This window comes from Gopherus evgoodei, chromosome 1 (assembly GCF_007399415.2).
Source record: "Gopherus evgoodei ecotype Sinaloan lineage chromosome 1, rGopEvg1_v1.p, whole genome shotgun sequence".
NCBI lineage: Eukaryota > Metazoa > Chordata > Testudines > Testudinidae > Gopherus > Gopherus evgoodei.
The window spans coordinates 161,837,261-161,855,926 of NC_044322.1; the positions used below are offsets into that span (position 1 = coordinate 161,837,261).

At 44.4% G+C, this 18,666-nt stretch overlaps 1 protein-coding gene across 2 annotated transcripts in view; it reads left to right on the plus strand.

Moving 5' to 3' along the window:
- DSCAM (DS cell adhesion molecule) overlaps positions 1-18,666 on the plus strand; it is a 662,018-nt gene that overhangs the window by 572,261 nt on the left and 71,091 nt on the right. For both annotated transcript variants that reach the window (XM_030577471.1, XM_030577483.1), the window contains exons 21-22: positions 5,152-5,305; positions 17,850-17,967. In XM_030577471.1, the coding sequence (XP_030433331.1) occupies positions 5,152-5,305; positions 17,850-17,967 (272 nt within the window). The remainder of the gene's footprint in view (positions 1-5,151; positions 5,306-17,849; positions 17,968-18,666) is intronic.

Genomic DNA, 18,666 nt, shown 5'->3' on the forward strand with positions numbered 1-18,666 from the left:
TAAATTGCATTTTTGCTGGGGGGAGGCTTCTCTCTAGTGTCTATAAGCTGAAAGACCCTGTAACTTTTACCATCTAAATTACAGAGACAACTTTTACTTTTTTTCTTTCTTTTTATTAAAAGTTTTGCTTTTTAAGACCTGTTTAATTTTTTCCCCTTGTTGAGGCTCAAGGGAATTGAGTCTGTACTTACCAGGGAATTGGTGAGGGACAGGGAGAGAGAAGGGAGGGGGGTAGGAATCCCTTTGTTTTAGATTCACGGAGCTTGAATCTGTCTATCTCTCTAGGATAGCCCAGGGAGGGAAAGCCTGAGAAGGAGAGAGAAGGGGGGAAACAAACCTGATTTCTCTCTGTTGTGATGCAAGGAGTTGAATCACGGTGATCTCCTAGTGTACCCAGGGCAGGAAAGATCTGGGAGGAAGAAAGGAGAAGGGGGGGAAATGATTTATTCCCCTTTGTTGTAAGACTCAAGGAATTTGGGTCTTGGGGTCCCCAGGGAAGGTTTTGGGGGGGACCAAAGTGCCCCAAAACACTATAATTTTTTGGGTGGTGGCAGCTTATCAGATCTAAGCTGGTAATTAAGTTTAGAGGAATTCATGCTGGTACCCCATTTTTGGACTCTAAGGTTCAGATTGGGGAATTATACCATGACAGGAGTAAAAAGGAGTAACATCTTATTTTAGTCACTAATCTAAGGAGCTGCGATTCTGAATACCCCCAGGGAACACGTCTATTGAATAAGAAGGTCACATTTCAGAATAGAATCACACTTTCTAGTAATGCTGTCATTTCTTTTACATTTTAATTTGATGCTTTTTATGCTCATGCTGGGGGTGTTAGCGGAACTGACTTTGCTGTTTCTTCACAAGCCAGAGCATAAGTCTAAGTGAGTCCCAGTTTGTATTCTTCTCTCAGCAGTCTTCAAATAGCTCTTTCAATTCATCCTAGTCCTAACCTGGATCTCTGTGATCCCATAGGAAAATGTGAAAGGAGAGGAACACTTGGTATCTTAGCAGGGTCTCTTAGAGAGATTTCCAATGCAGCAATTGTCCTCAGTGCAGAACTCGCTGAGATTCAGTGCAGACAGGGGAAGCCGCTTGCTCTTGTCCCATTGGCTGTGTATCCACAGGAAATCCTGGCCTTAATCCTAACTCTGTGGATACCTGGACTGCTGCATAGAGGCATTCTTCTTCTGCAGGTTCCATAGGTTTGCCCCAGCCATGGCAAAACAGGTGGCCTGGCTGCCGTTTTGTATCCAGCTGACACCATCTAGTTACCTGCACCTTGAAGTTCCTCTGATGAAGTCACAGAGTTTGGAAGGGATAGTTAAGGCTGTCTCTAACAGCATTAACTAATCTATTTTGTAATATTTTTGAGGCTACGTGGGAGGGAAAGTATGCTACCTAAAATGGCTGTTCCTCTGATTCTCTTTCTGTTGCCTGAATTCCACCAGGTAGATGGTATACATGGATAATTAGAAGAGAGAATGCACAGAAGGGAGAATGTGTCACATAGCTTCTATTTCATGCTGCACAGACCCTGCTGGTTTTCTATGGTCATGCTCCATGCTGTGCTTCATAGGCAGTGAACTGAAACAGTAAACAATAAACCCAACAGAGGGGAGCTGAAGAAGCCACTGCACCAGCTCAGTCAGTTATTCTGGGAGGAATTTTGTGCCACTATGCACATGCAGACTTCATGTGTCTCGCTTTTCTCCCCCAAAAATATATTCTGCTGGAGAGGTGCTGCAGTTACACTTTTTCCCACCAGAGGCTGCTGTGGTGCCAAAACAGAGCTGCTGGCTCACCAGCAGTAGCAGCTGGCTGTTTTCCTCACAGCACCCTGCCCACTGGGCCAGGTTAGAAGGCCCAGGATATGGTGGAGGACAGATAGAGTGAGGCACATGGGGCTGCTGGGGGATCACATAGACTCGTGTTCAGAAAGGCTAGTTGGTGGAGACAGACTGGGGCAGAGGCTGACTGGGAGTGGGGATGCAACGCCACATGGGGATGGGGGAGGAGAAGCTGGGTCACATGAGGCTGACGGGGTGTCTGAGTAGGGATGCACGGACACATGGGGGAAGGGGGTGCAGAGACACATGGAGATGGGCGGAGTGGTTGAGCAGGGATGCAGGAACACATGGGAATGGGTGAGGGGGTGAAGGGCCACATGGGGACAGGTGCAGGGGTGGCTGTGGGTGCAGGGACACATGGAGACGGGAAGGGGATGCAGGAACACATAAGGACAGGGGCAAATGTTCTTGACTGAATGGGAGGGGCTGGGGTCATGTGGGAGCCTCCCCAACTCCCTAAGAATCCATCCTGCTATTCCATAGTTCTCCCACCCACACCCAACACTCCAGATTCATTCTCAGGCTTCTTCCCAGCAATTACTTCCCTCTCCCTCAGCTACTCTGTTGCCTCTGACTCTACCAAGCTTTTGTACTGCTTGTGAGGAGTGCAGGAAATGCATTTATGTATTGTAGTTTAAGTGAATTATTACTCAGAGTTCTATATTAATATGCTTAGTAAAGAATTTATTTGTCAAAAAAAAATCATGAATCTCTTTTGTTGTCTGTATTGTTACAGACATACTTGCTGACAGGTATTATTAAATAAATTACCAACATTTATTCTAGAGTGTTATTTTGACAAATAAAATTTGCAGAATTTTAAAATATTGTGCACAGAATTTTTAATTTTTTGGTGCAGAATTCCCTGAAGAGTAGTCAGTAGAAACAAACCCTTGAGCAAGTTTAGCATTCCTTTTAGCATAGGGCATTCATAATGGGACATGCAAAGCCTAATATATGACAAGGAGACATTTCCTTTAAAATGTTTTATTACAACTTTTTTTTAGTTATTTAATCTTCATTCTCATAAAGCTCCCTTTCCCCCCATATGGAATGTAAGTTTCTGACATATTAGTCTAGCTGAAATTAAAGAAAAAAAGCTAGAAGTAAAATCAATTCCTTCTCACTGGAATGTCCCCAAGTGTTTGGTAGTTAATGTTAGATGTTGAAATGCGAGAATTCTGTTAACCAATTAGAAACTGAAATGGTTTGCTAAATAATCTTGCTAAAAAGGTACTAGTTGCATACAGATATATTTGTTAGTTACGCCAAATTCAATTAATAAATTGATTCAGTGAAAGAGTGAATAATTAATTGAAGTAGATACAATTGCTAATGCTGTCCAGTCTCTGTGGCACTCGGAAAGGAGCCAAACATGAGGGAGCTTAAAAGGAATTGGAGACACCAGTGTTGTGATTCTTCCACCAATGGAATGGCAGTAAATGTCCCAGTGGCAATGGAGGTAGTGATCAGACAACACATTTTTTAACAAAGCATTCCTTGTCCACCCTAAAGGCAAAATGGAGTTTAACATGTTGTTAGTTAACAAATGTTCTAACAGGAGTACTTGTGGCACCTTAGCGACTAACAAATTTATTTGAGCATAAGCTTTCGTGGGCTACAGCCCACTTTATCAGATGACCACATCTGTAGCCCACGAAAGCTTATGCTCAAATAAATGTGTTAGTCTCTAAGGTGCCACAAGCACTCCTGTTCTTTTTGCAGATACAGACTAACACGGCTGTTACTCTGAAACCTGAAATGTTCTAGCATGATCCATTTTTCCCAGTATAGAAGATGCCATCTCAAGGTAGAGGAGTATGCATTGCCCCACCAATTTGCTGAGACTTCCTGACAGTTCAGACTACAGAGGTGTTAATTGACACCTGAGAAACAGCCCATTTATTCTGAATTTCCTTTTGAAGGACAATTTATGTGAACACTTTCAGGTCAAAGTCTCCTTTGAAATATGAGTTACTTGGAATTGGCCTTTACCACCTTGAGATATTTATATATCAAAGGGCATTCATGCACCCAACCTGTCTGTTTTAATGAACCTTGAATTATATGAATATTTATTTGTAATAAAAAAAATCTCAACACAATTGTTATTTGCATCATTAATACTCTAGTAGCCTGGCATTAGCTAATGAGATCCAAGTGTAATGTTGCATATAAAAAATATTCTGTTTTATTCCTTTGAACTGATTGGTTATCCTGGCTGTTTTTATATTCAAGATGCACAGAACCTGTGTTAGAAATAAAACTGGATGTTCTAACTGTACGTAATTGCTAACTACTGGCTTCAATATTTTTACTGCAACTCCTTTCTAGCTGAACTAGCAGGAGAAAGTAAGTTGATAATAGTGTGGTGTCAGGCAGTAATATCACAGCTCGCTCCTGATACTCAGCACTGTCTATTGTATTATTGCAGTTGCATTTACTGTTCAGGCCTAAGTCAAAATTTCCTTCCCAGATCAAACCCTCAGAAGAATAAAGCCTCATTGTACGGTGTGTACTTACATACAAAATCCCTGGCCATCCTTAAATCCCCATGCTTCTTTAATTACATAGGTTATTTTGGATACACTGTGAGCTATCTCACCACAACTGGCACTAGCTGGCATCTTGTTAGTATCTCTCCAGCACACAGTTGAAGCATATTGATGTGGCAAATTGGGGAAGACTGACTGTCCACTGCCCGCAATATACCTGTTATCGTCCTGATCCATAGCTGAGAATCTTTAAAATCGAAAACAAAATTCATTTTGTGACTAAACAAAATTTACGTCGAATGGAAGTAATTTATAAAGTTTAGATCATCACATCGGAGTAAGAAACTGGGTTAAGTCCTTCAATCAAAGTATAGGAACCAGGCCTTAAGATGTGAGTGACCCATCACAAAGCGTGTCTAGTGAATCTAATCAGACAAATGAATATTCTCTCAGGATGATTTTACTACAACCCACTGGGCAATGTGTTGATAAGAAGTATTCATGGAGTACCATTGTCAAATATGTTAATTAAAACTATTCATCAACCCAATTAAAAGAAACAAAGTCATAAAAATCTTGATCTATGAACAGACAATTTGCAAAAAGAAAATAGGGCTAAATTCACTGAATAAATTGATTTCAAAATGTAGCCCTATCCTGTTAAGTACCATGTGCAGTCTATTTGGAGCAATTACCATCATTCACTCCAGACATCCAGAGGTAAAAGACTTGAGCTACTCCACTCAACAATCTTTCTTTAGATATTGTTTATTTTAGTTTGGAAACATTTGTCTCTCCCATCACAGGTAATCAGCGAGTTTGAAGCCTCTCCTGACTCATTTTCCTACAGAATCCCCAACTTGAGTCGGAATCGACAGTACAGTGTCTGGGTGGTGGCTGTCACTGCTGCAGGAAGAGGCAACAGCAGTGAAATTATCACCGTGGAACCATTGGCTAAAGGTATGGAGACTGCCCTTTATAAAATAGTCTTTCTGTTTGTCTTTTAAGACCACCAGTTACTAACATACCTTAATTGTCATTGGTGTTGTGGTTTGTTTATTTTTAAGTTTCAGTTCTAAGTTTACCGAATGGTCTGTCTGTGTGGCAGTCAGAGGCATACCTGTCTTAGCTTTAATTGAGCTAGTAAAGCTGAAAACAACAGTGTATAAGGATGGCAGAACTGCAAGGGGTTGGGGAGTAGTGCCCTCACGATGGACATACTGGAGGGGTGAGTGCACCCCTGCCAGGTCTCGGGCCTCAAGCTATCACATCTCTCTCAGGGTGGAATCACACATGCCTCCCAGTCTCAGACCAGGTGCTGGGCTGTAGTCCCCTATGATTAGCTGTGATTACTTCAGCAGGCCTGACTTATCTTCAGTGCCTGCAGTTCTGTTCCCTCCAGGAACAATGACATGGGACAGAAAACGTGAACGTGAGAGAAGCTCCTTTGGGGGAGAAAGGAGGAGCCCAAAGGTGTTTTATGCCAGGTCAGGATTGGTGAAATTACAATCTATGAAAGCAGAAGTCACACTAATACAATGTCATATCCTCTAATATAAGGCTAGTAGGCAGTTTGCAGAAATGCAGGGTGTTTTGACAACACTGTAAAATAATGTGAGACTTGCAAATAAGCTGTTGATACGTTGGGCAAAACAAGCTCTCTCAGTTCACTTGTGAGGGTCAAAGTATTTTATACTCATATATGCCTGCTATAATTTCTAAGCTAGTCATAGTTTTCTAAGGAATTTGGGAATTTTGTTTGTTTCTAGGTTAGTTTGTTTGTATTTTTGTTAGAATAATCTCAGAAGATTATTAGAAGTTAAATTATGCAGAAATGTTTGTGTTACGGATTTCCAAGCTGCTTTATTATCTACTTTACAAGCAAATAACATTAAAACAGTATCTAGTGTATGGAAAGTAGTGCGTCTTACCTTAGACCTTAGTTCCTCCTGTGCCATTGACACATCAGGCAGTCCAGTTTCTCCACTGCTTATGATGCTAATTATGGTGGTACTTCCCAGGTGATACCAGCACATTCAGTATCCTCTGTCACTGTCTTCTGCCAGTTCTTCCTTGGCCTTCTTCGCTTTCTCTTTCCTCCTTCTAGTACTCAGTTCAGTGCTTGCTTAGCACCTCTCCCATCTTCTGTATGGTGTATATGTCCCAACCATTTGATCCTTCTTTCTGTAATGATATTTGTTAACATGTCCTGCTCTGTGAGTTCCCTTCTCTTGCATTTGTTATTTTGTCCTTCTGTGAAATGTGTAGTATCTCTCTTAGCCATCTGTGATGGTGATGGGCAGCCATCTGTTTTCATTAGCCACTGTCATTGGTCAAGTCTCTGCTATAATAGAGTGACCAATACAATCACATGGTATAATAGATCTTTAGTTTGGTGTGGAGACTTCTGTTTGACCAGCTGTTGTGGTGTATTTTGTGGTAGATCACTGCAAATCGGCAGATATCCACTTCAGATCTGTGGATCATTTTTGCAGATTGCGGATCAGATGCAGATACAAATTTTGTACCTGTGCAGGGCTCTATTTTGTGATACAGATGAAGTGAGCCGTTTTATAATTTAAAATTTATAAATTACAAGAAAAGTAGCATCATCTTCTTTTATACTATGAACATGTCCTCTAGGGTGACCAGATGTCCTGATATTTAACCCTTTGTCCCGCGTCCCGATCAATGTACAATCAGGACTCCATTTGTCCTGATATTCAGATAAGGAGGCAAGCGGCAGGGAGCACCCACAGGGAAAAATTGCAGCCAAGATCCCCCTCCTCCCCTCCCCTTCCCCTCAGCTTGCCATGTCCCCGCTCCTCCCTCCACCCCCCAGCGCCTCCCACCACTGAAAAGCTGTTTGGTGGCACTTAGCGCTTTCCAGGAGGAGGGAGGAGGACCGGGGACGTGGCGCACTCAGGGGAGGAGGTGGACAAGAGGCAGGGCAGCAGTGGGGACTTGGGAGAAGGGAGTGGATGGGGGTGGAGCGAGTGTGGATGCTTGGATGGGAAGAGGCAGGGTGTGGGTGAGCACCCACGTGGCAGAGGGGAAGTCGGCACCGTAGGGGTGAGTGGCAGGTGAGGGGTGAAGAGGCAAGCGAGTGAGCAGCGGGCAGGAGTGAAGAGGTGAGTGGTGGGTGGGGGACTGAGGAAGGACACAGCAAGCCAGCAAGGGGCCTACTGGATGAGGAAAGGCACGGTGGGGGGAAGGCAAGTGGGGAGGTGGCAGGCCTGGGGTAGAGTGGGGGTGGAACCTGGGAGGAGAGGGGGTGGACTGTGGGCAGGGCTGACAGCACCCCAATGTGTCCCGATATTTTAGTGTTGTGATCTGGTCACCCTAATGTCCTGTGAGCTGCATTCTGTGAGTTTGCAAGTGGTTTGTGTTCCTGTGAAGTTATGTTACTTCTGCGCACCCTAATGATGTAGAACACACAAAATGTTGAAAACCATTTCCTGTCATAACCACAACTGCAATGTCTGCAGGGACCTTACATCTTGTGGATAAGGGAGAAGCGGTGGATGTGGTATACCTAGACTTTAGTAAGGCATTTGATACGGTCTTGCATGATATTCTTATCAATAAACTAGGCAAATACAACTTAGATGGGGCTACTATAAGGTAGGTGTGTAACTGGCTGGATAACCGTACTCAGAGAGTAGTTATTAATGGTTCCCAATCCTGCTGGAAAGGTATGACAAGTGGGGTTCCGCAGGGGTCCGTTTTGGGACTGGCTGTGTTCAATATCTTCATCCATGACTTAGATGTTGGCATAGAAGGTACGGTTATTAAGTTTGCAGATGATACCAAACTGGGAGGGATTGCAACTGCTTTGGAGGGTAGGGTCATAATACAAAATGATCTGGACAAATTGGAGAAATGGTCTGAGGTAAACAGGATGAAGTTTAATAAAGACAAATGCAAAATGCTCCACTTAGGAAGGAACAATCAGTTTCACATATACAGAATGGGAAGAGACTGTCTAGGAAGGAGTACGGCAGAAAGGGATTTAGGGATTATAGTGGACCACAAGCTAAATATAAGTCAGCACTGTGATGCTGTGGCAAAAAAAGCAAACATGATTCTGGGATGCGTTAACAGGTGTGTTGTGAGCAAGACACAAGAAGTCATTCTTCCGCTCTACTCTGCACTGGTTAGGCCTCAACTGGAGTATTGTGTCCAGTTCTGGGCACCGCATTTCAAGAAAGATGTGGAGAAATTGGAGAGGGTCCAGAGAAGAGCAGCAAGAGTGATTAAAGGTCTTGAGAACATGACCTATGAAGGAAGCCTGAAAGAATTGGGTTTGTTTAGTTTGGAAAAGAGAAGGCTGAGAGGGGACATGATCAGGGCCGGCGCTACCATTTAGGCAGCCTAGGCAATCGCCTAGGGCACCAGAATAAATAGTGGGCGCCGTTTTGCCGGAGGGGGCGGCAGGCGGCTCCGATGGAGCTGCCACAGTGGTGCCTGCGGAGTGTCCGGTGCTCCGCGGCTCCAGTGGAGCTGCCGCAGTCGTGTCTGCGGACGGTTGGCTGCTCGCGCGGCTCCGGTGGACCTCCCGCAGGCATGACTGCGTCAGCTCCACCGGAGCCACGGAGCACCGGACCCTCCGCAGGCACCACTGTGGCAGCTCCAGCGGAGCCCCGGGACCAGCGTGCGGGGCGGCGAAATTGCCGTCTGCTTAGGGCGCTCAAACCCCTAGCGCCGGTCTTGGACATGATAGCAGTTTTCAGGTATCTAAAAGGGTGTCATAGGGAGGAGGGAGAAAACTTGTTCACCTTAGCCTCTAAGGATAGAACAAGAAGCAATGGGCTTAAACTGCAGCAAGGGAGGTTTAGGCTGGACATTAGGAAAAAGTTCCTAACTATCAGGGTGGTTAAACACTGGAATAAATTGCCTAGGGAGGTTGTGAAATCTCCATCTCTGGAGATATTTAAGAGTACATTAGATAAATGTCTATCAGGGATGGTCTAGACAGTATTTGGTCCTGCCATGAGGGCAGGGAACTGTACTCGATGACCTCTCAAGGTCCCTTCCAGTCCTGGAATCTATGAATCTATGAATCTGATTTGTAACCTAGGGAGTAATTAACTTTTGAAGTTACCTTCAGAAAGTAAGAAAACTACAAAAGAAGGTTGGTAGGAACCTGGTGAGGCCTTTTACTGGAATTCTGCTCTATGAACACATTTTTTCTTCAAGTCAGGGATCTTGCAGTAGTCCTAAACAGTAGTAAAAATTAACAGAAATTTTCAGTCAGTATAAGAGAGCTTAAGTAGTCTCAGAACCATTTTGAAAATATCAAAATGAAATATTCTCTTGACACTTCTGAAATGAATATCTGTTCCATGGGAAAATTTGCAAATTTCATTTTTTGGTCTTTTTTGGAATGATTATTTTTTGTTGACAATTTGGAATTTTCAGTGGAACAGGAGGAATTCTAGTTTCCTTCCATCTCTGCTCACAAGTGGATTGCAGCTTTTACTGATACTTCAAGGTATCTTTGGGTCTGTTTTGTAGATAAATTACAGTGACTACATTAACTGCTATTTTCTTAGGCCTGGTCCACACTACGCAGTTAAACCGATTTTAACAGCGTTAAATCGATTTAACACTGTACCCGTCCACACTACAATGCACTTTATATCAATTTAGAGGGCTCTTTAAATCGATTTCTGTATTCCTCCCCAACGAGAGGAGTAACGCTAAAATCGATATTAACATATCGGTTTAGGGTTAGTGTGGCCGCAAATCGAAGTTATTGGCCTCCGGACGGTATCCCACAGTGCACCACTGACCACTCTGGCCAGGTATCTGAACTCTGATGCACTGGCCAGGTATACAGGAAAAGCCCCGCGAACTTTTGAATTGCATTTCCTGTTTGGCCAGCGTGGAGCTCTCATCAGCACAGGTGACCACGCAGAGCTCATCAACACAGGTAACAATGCAGTCTCCTGAGAATAGAAAAAGAGCACCAGCATGGACCGCACGAGAGGTACTGGATTTTATCGCTATATGGGGAGAGGATTCAGTGCTAACAGAACTGCGTTCCAAAAGACTAAATGAAAAAATATTTGAAAAAATTTCCAAGGCTATGATGGGAAAAGGCCACACCCAGGGACTCAGTGCAGTGCAGAGTGAAAATTAAGGAGCTCAGACAAGGCTACCAGAAAACCAAAGCAGCAAACAGAAGATCCGGGTCAGGGCCAAAAACATGCCGCTTCTATGCTGAGCTGCATGCAATTTTAGAGGGCTGCGCCACCACTACCCCCCCCTTGTCCGTGGATTCCAAGGTGGGGGTTATAATCTCAACCCTGGCTAAGGATTCAGTGGAGGGGGACGATGAGGAGGAGGAGGAGGAAGAGGAGGACAACCTTGCAGTGAGCACGCAGCACTCCGTTAGCCCCAACAGCCAGGAGCTTTTCGTGACCCAGATGGAATTACCCTCCCAGCCCTCCCAAGCCACTAGCCCAGACAGTGAAGCCATGGAAGCGACCTCTGGTGAGTGTACCTTTGTAAATATAAAGCATGGTTTAAAAGCAAGCATTTTTTAATGATTGATTTGCCATGAGGGCTTGGGATGCATTCACAGCCAGTAAAGTAACTGCAAAAGTTTGTTAACATGTCTGGGGATGGAGCAGAAATCCTCCAGGGACATCTCCATGAAGCGCTCCTGGAGGTACTCCAAAAGCCTTTGCAGAAGGTTTCTGGGCAAGGCAGCCTTGTGCCGTCCACCATGGCAGGACACTTTACCACGCCATGCATGTAGCAAGTAATCGGGTATCATTGCATGACAAAGCCTAGCTGCGTATGGTCCCGGTGATTGCTGGCATTCAAGAAACATCCGTTCTTTATCTCGCTCTGTTATTCTCAGCAGAGTGATATTGTTCATGATAACCTGGTTGAAATTAAGAAATTTAATTAAGGGGACAGAGAGATGGCCATTTTCCTACTGGGCTGTTGCTTAAAAGAAAGCCTTCCTTGCACGTAGCAAAGCGGGGGGAGGGGTGGGGTAATGGCGCTGAGCTTTTTAGCGTTTGGCCAGCAGGAATCTTCTCAGCTACCAGCCACGCGGTGGGGGCGGAGAAAGGGGGGTGATTAGCAATGATCTTCCATGATACCAGCCATGCAGTGGGGGGAGGGGTAAAGCAATCCTAGAGAATTGGATTGGGGAGGGGAGGGGTTGGCATCTGCTGCTGCTTGTTAACAGGAAAGAAGCAGGGCACTGTATATATGAAGGCTGGAGAAGCTGTGGCTTACCATGACCGCATGCAAGTTGAATTTTGATGCTTGGACCTTCGTCTGTGAGATCTGTAACACCAGAGCCGCAGGCACTCAATATTAAAAGTTTCCAAATGCGACCTTGTAGTGAAATCACATGTGCTATGTAAGGTGAATAGTGTTGTTCACTGTGAAAGAGTATAACCATTGTTCTGTTAAATGTATCTTTTTAAATCTTTCTCTCCCTATTTACCCTCCCTCATGCAACTGCACATTTTTCAAGCCTCCCTACTCCATCCCGAAGGCTAGCTCAGATAAGGCGGAGGAAGAAGAGGACGCGAGATGAAATGTTCTCTGAAATCATGGGAGTAACCCGCAATGAAAGAGCTCATCTGAGGGAGTGGAAGGACGTGGTAGCAAAGTACAGGAAAGATGCCAGTGAATGTGAGGATAGGAGGGACGAATGTGAGGATAGGAGAGACGCTCAAGATGAGAGGTGGCGGCAGGAAGATCAGAGGTGTAGGCAGGAAGATCAGGGGTGGTGGGATGCAACGCTGGAGCTGCTGTGTGATCAAACTGATATCTTCCGACGTCTGGTGGATCTTCAGGAAGAGCAGCGGGGTCATAGAGTGCCGCGGCAGCCCATGTTTAACCACCCTCAGTACTCACCATGTTCTGTATCTTCCTCACCCAGACGTGTAAGAACGCGTGGGGGAAGGCTTTTTGAACCCGCCCACTCCACCCCCGTGGACAGTCCAACCAAAAGGCTGTCATTACATTGAAATGTGCTTAATGGCCTTTTCCTTCCCTCCTATCCTCCTCCCAAACCACACCCGGGATACCTTGTTAATTCTCTTCCTCTTTTTATAATGACATACTTTTTAAACGATAGTGACTTTATTTCCTTAAGCAAGCTGTAATCGAAGGGGGAGGGTGGGTTGCTTACAGGGAATGACTTTTAATAAAGAATACATGCTTTTTAAACGATAGTGACTTTATTTCCTTAAGCAAGCTGTAATCGAAGGGGGAGGGTGGGTTGCTTACAGGGAAGGAGTCAATAAAGGGGGGAGGTTCATGAAGGGGAAACAAACACAGCAGTCACACCGTACCCTGGCCCGTGGTGAAACTCGTTTTCAAGGCTTCTCTGATGCACACCGCTTCCTGGTGTGCTCTTCTAATAGCCCTGGTGTCTGGCTGCGCATAATCAGCGGCCAGGCGATTTGCCTCAGCCTCCCACCCCATCATAAAAGTCTCCCCCTTACTTTCACAGAGATTCTGGAGCACACAGCAAGCAGCAATAACAAAGGGGACATTGGTTTGGCTGAGGTCTGAGTGAGTGAGTAATGTGCACCAGCACGCCTTTAAACGGCCAAATGCACATTCTACCACCATCCTGCACTTGCTCAGCCTGTAGTTGAACAGCTCCTGACCACTGTCCAGGCTGCCTGTGTATGGCTTCATGAGCCATGGCATCAAGGGGTAGGCTGGATCACCCAGGATAACGACAGGCATTTCAACATCCCCAACTGTTATTTTCTGGTCCGGGAAGTAAGTCCCTTGCTGCAGCCATTTAAACAGAGCAGTGCCTCTGAAGACGCGAGCGTCATGAACCCTTCCTGGCCATCCCACGTGGATGTTGGTGAAACATCCCTTGTGATCCACCAGTGCTTGCAGCACCATTGAAAAGTACCCCTTGCGGTTTATGTACTGGGTGCCCTGGTGCTCCGGTGCCAAGATAGGAATATGAGTTCAATCTATCGCCCCCCACAGTTAGGGAATCCCATTGCAGCAAAGCCATCCACTGTGACCTGCATGTTTCCCAGAGTCACAACCTTTCGTAGCAGCAGCTTAATGATTGCTTTGGCTACTTGCAGCACAGCAGCCCCCACAGTAGATTTTCCCACTCCAAATTGATTCCCAACTGACCGGTAGCTGTCTGGCGTTGCAAGCTTCCAGAGGGCTATTGCCACTCGCTTCTCCACTGTGAGGGCTGCTCTCATCTTGGTATTATGGCGTTTCAGGTCAGGGGAAAGCAAGTCACAAAGTTCAAAGAAAGTGATCTTACGCATGCGAAAGTTTCGCAGCCACTGCGAATCGTCCCACACCTGCAAAATTATGCTGTCCCACCAGTCTGTGCTTGTTTCCCTGGCCCAAAATCGGCATTCAATGGGTAGAACCTCCCCCATTACCAGCAGGAGCTCCAAAGCGTAGGGGCCCGCGGTTAGGGAGAATTCAGTGTCCATGTCCTCATCACTCTCGTTGCCCCGCTGCCATAGCTGCCTCCTCCTTGCCTGCCTTTGCAGTTCATGGTTCACCATAGACTGCGCGAGAATGTGCGAGGTGTTTACAATGTCCACGATTGCGCTATTGATCTGAGCAGGGTCCATGCTTGCTGTGCTTTGGTGTTTGCTCAGTTCACCCAGGAAAAAAGGCGTGAAATGGTTGTTTGCTGCTTTCAGGAAGGGAGGGGTGAAGCTGTACCCAGAACCACCCGCGACAATGATTTTTGCCCCATCAGGCACTGGGATCTCAACCCAGAATTCCAAGGGGCAGGGGAGACTGCGGGAACTTTGTGATAGCTATGGAATGGCTACCCATGGTGCAACGCTCCAGAAATCAATGCTAGCCTCGGACCATGGACGCACACCGCCGAATTAATGTGCCTACTGTGGCCACTTGCAATTGACTTTATAATGTCTGTTTTATAAAACCTGTTGATGTTAATTCGAAATTATCCTGTAGTGTAGACATAGCCTTAGACAGAATGACTAACTTAAAAAAACACTCCAGTGGTAAAATCTTGGCTCCATTGAAATCAGTGAGAGTTTGGCATTGACTTCAGTGGAAGCAGGATTTCACCCTAGGTGGTCAATCTGTGGGTAGACTTCTGGGTTTTGTTTGTTTTAATTAGCTTGTTTTTAACTATCCAGTTACCTTTTCCTACTGTGTGGTCTTGTCATGCTAGTGTTAGTCTTTCCCAAAGCATATGCACCTGAAAATGGCACTTCAGAAAACAAACTGCAACATCACAAGTGAGAACTGACTTCCTTCATGCTATTCTGGTGATATCATTTACTCAAGACAGTGCTTCATTATCCTTGATGGGATGGTTGTTTCAGAAGTACCTGCTCATGTAGAGTAAGCAGGTATTTGTTGGTTGCTGTTTAGCATCAGCAAGTGATGGGCATTTTCAGTCTGGCTCTTTTTCTATCAGCAATATACTGTAGTCCTACTACCTAGGCTTCATTTCATCTGTTCGTCTCAATCGTTAGAACTGATTTTTGGTATATATTTTAATTAATTTTTTTACCAGAGCAAATGTCCTAATAAGCTCAGGCTTCTACCACACATAAGAGAATCTAGGCATCACAATCCAAAATGATTACCGATACATTATATATGTCTTCATTTTCTCTTCATGAATCCCAGCTGTCCCACTACAGCCCACAGAAGTAATTTTCTTTCACTCTTCAAGACCCGTTCTATATATGATTTTACGTTAAATATTATTTGCAGAGGATAAGAACCCACTGAGATGAAACATCTCAGTTACATTTGATGCTGACTCTCATTTTCATGTTTGTCTAATTAGCACAAAATGGATCATTAACTGTCAGTTCTGATCAACATGCACACTTGAAGAATATCAGTATTAAAAATGCACTATGAAATGTAGTTGCATCCAATTTCAGCATGGTGCTTTTAGATGCAGATTTAAGGACTAAAAATGAATAATAATTACATTAAGGGTCATACCTGGGAAATTCATTATGTGAAAGCTAAAACATGACCCCACAGGGCCTATGTATTATGGAACAAAAATACTACAGTAACATTTTGCTGAAATCCTTAGGTACAGTATGTGTTAAAGATGGAGTTGCCATCTTAACTTTGAATTTATTAGCTTTTGTGGATTCAAGTTAGACTCCTATCCCCTCTGCACCCTCCGATTTATTTGCCTAACTCCCTAGTAATTGTAGTGAGACTATCCCTCCTAAAGTTAGCAAATTTCATATCGAAAAACAAAACAGCTTTGTGTTATGTAGCACAAAAGGAATCTATTAAAAATGACAAATCTATTTTCCAAGTTCCCACAGCTCAAAATACCAATCTGAGCTTTTCCAATTCAGAAGAAAATTAATCTTCCCCAGATACAATGTTTTAGTCTGGGCTTGTCATAGCATGCTGAAGAGAACACACAACTGACTTGTGTTGAACATCCTGCTGTTGTAGCCATAGACATTTAAAATTCATGGCTTAAGCAAGCGTGTGCTAAAGTGGAATGAAATGAAGTTTCCTCTGTGAGCCAATTTATAAAATATTTCCTTGATCCTGACAACCACACTTTTCTTATTTTTAAAATTCATCCCATACAACATAAAGGTCTCATTTTCAAAGCAGACAGCTCGTTCTGAGTACACAAACAACAGTTTTGTAGACCCAAACTGGTGCAAGACCGAATTTAGAAGGCGCCTTTAAAATTTTGTCTTGTATTGCTAAAATTATCTGTGGGCCATGCATTTGAGGACCCATCTTACACATCCACATGAATGTTTTCAGATGGGATACCTTGCTGACTTTAGCGTGTGTGTGATCACATTTCCCTTGATCTGTTCTTCTCTGACGATTTCTAGTTGCCAAAATGGCCCGTGTGTACCATTGCAACCTGAAGCAACTTAAGCCATGGCTACACTGGCACTTTACAGCGCTGCAACTTTCGCGCTCAGGGGTGTGAAAAAACACCTCCCTGAGCGCTGCAAGATACAGCGCTGTAAAGCCTCAGTGTAATCAGCGCTGCAGCGCTGGGAGCACGGCTCCCAGCGCTGCAAGCTACACCCGTAAGGGATGTGGTTTACGTGCAGCGCTGGGAGAGCTCTCTACCAGCGCTGGCACTCCGACCACACTCACACTTCAAAGCACTGCCGCGGCAGCGCTCTGAAATTTCAAGTGTAGCCATACCCTTAGATAAGACAAAGGGCTGTTCTAAGTTGCACCAGGGACTGGCTCCAGGGTCAGGGGCACAAAAAGCCACATTTTCCCCTCCACTCTATATCTGAAGTGAATTATTGACAGAGAGTTCACAGCTATGGACAATTTTGATGTAATGCTCATATCATTAGAGGAGATGAACCATCCATAGACTGACCTAATTGTCAAAATCTATCTGTTTGTCTATTGTAGGCATTTTTATAGCATGCATCACTATAGTATTTAATCACTGGCACTCTTTTTCCCCATTGAGCCAGTCTCAGCCAGAAAATACAGACCTAACTGAAAATCACACATCAGGTTATGAACCCTGGCAGTTCCACCAACAATCCCACTCTGGTACAGTAGGTATCTAGCCTAAACTGCTAACTCTCACCAGGCTGTGGATAGTGATGGTACCCACTGGAGTTCAAGATGACAATGTTTTATCTGGGGTAATAATTTCCTTTTTTACATTAACATTACTTTGGATGGAAACATAGATAATGGACAAGACTGCTTCAAAAGAGCCTATTGTATTCCATGAACTGCTAGAAAATGAGAACGAAGAACCTTTCCACCCCTGCCACTTGCACAGAAGTAGGCAGGTATTTGGACAAGCTCTGATCACAGGATTACCTTAGAAAGACTATGCAGTGGGGCATAGGACCATACAGACAAAGCCTAAGGTGGTTTGACACTTGTAAAAAATGAGTCTCGTTTTATAGCAAGAGCAGGGAATAAAACAATGTTGACTTTTGAAATATCTGGGCCATTGAAGACATAGATTAGTCATAAAAGAGATTATCAGAACAACTATTGATCAATTCAGAATGTTTTCAACTTTCACTTCACTGAGGTGAATAAGATTTTGTGTTTGCTTGTCAAAATGAAACTAGGAGATTTCATAGGATGCTGATATGCTATTCTTCAGTAACTAGAGTCTTTAAGATTCTGACATGTTGTAGATAAGACTACCAGAAAATGTGGACTAGAAGATAATTCAAAGAGGGGAATGCCTTTGATATAACATTTCATCTTAGCTCCCACCAATAAATATACAAAAGATTAAGTTTTCATAGAGTACTAGGAAAGGAAAGAGAGCTCAAGGATTAAAAGCTTTTGGGATTTATTCTACTTCAAGGCTCTTCCATCCCCAGTCTTCTTTCCTCCAGATATTAAAAATACATTATTTGTGTTCAAATAAATAGCTGATAATGTGGGTAAAAATAATTAATTTTGCATTTGTGCGTTTTTACTCTAAAGAATATATGAAAAAGAGCTCCTCTGTTTCAGTCTTTCTCTTCTTATTGTTCAGCTCCAGCCAGAATTCTGACATTCAGTGGCACAGTAACGACCCCTTGGATGAAGGATATTGTCCTTCCTTGCAAGGCCGTTGGGGACCCATCTCCTACAGTCAAATGGATGAAGGATAGGTAACCAGCAACTATATGTGTAGCTTGAATAAGGCACTTTAGCTTAAAATCATGAGCGAGATTGGGAATGACACTGCATCAGGGCCGGGGCTACCATTTAGGCAGCCTAGGCAATTGCCTAGGGCGCCAGAATAATTGGTGGACGCCGTTTTGTGGGAGGGGGCAGCAGGCTGCTCCGGTGGAGCTGCCGCAGTGGTGCCTGCGGAGGGTCCGCTGGTCTGCGGCTCCGGTGGAGCTGCCGCAGTCATGCCTGCGGATGGTCGGCTGCTCGCGCGGGTCCGGTGGACCGCCCGCAGACATGACTGCAGCAGCTCCACCAGAGCCGTGGAGCACTGGAGCCGCGGGACCAGCGCGCAGGGTGGCGAAATTGCCGTGCGCCTAGGGCGCTTAAACCCCTAGCGCCAGTCCTGCACTGCATGAGTGTGTCAGGAGGAATATACCCTTGCTTCACTGTGTAGAGGCTGATTACAGCTTCAGAAGGAAAGTTCAGAATGTCCAACTGACTAAAACTTGTTGACTTTAAGGGTTAGAAGGTACTGAAAATGTGGGGGGGAAGAGAGATAAATATTAAATACTTTAAATATAGTTTTAATTGGTATTTATATATCAGGCTTGGGGAATATAACTGTAGTGTCAGTGATCATTGTGTTGCTAATGTGAATCAAAATCCATGGTAAATGCTAATTGTAGTAATTTTCT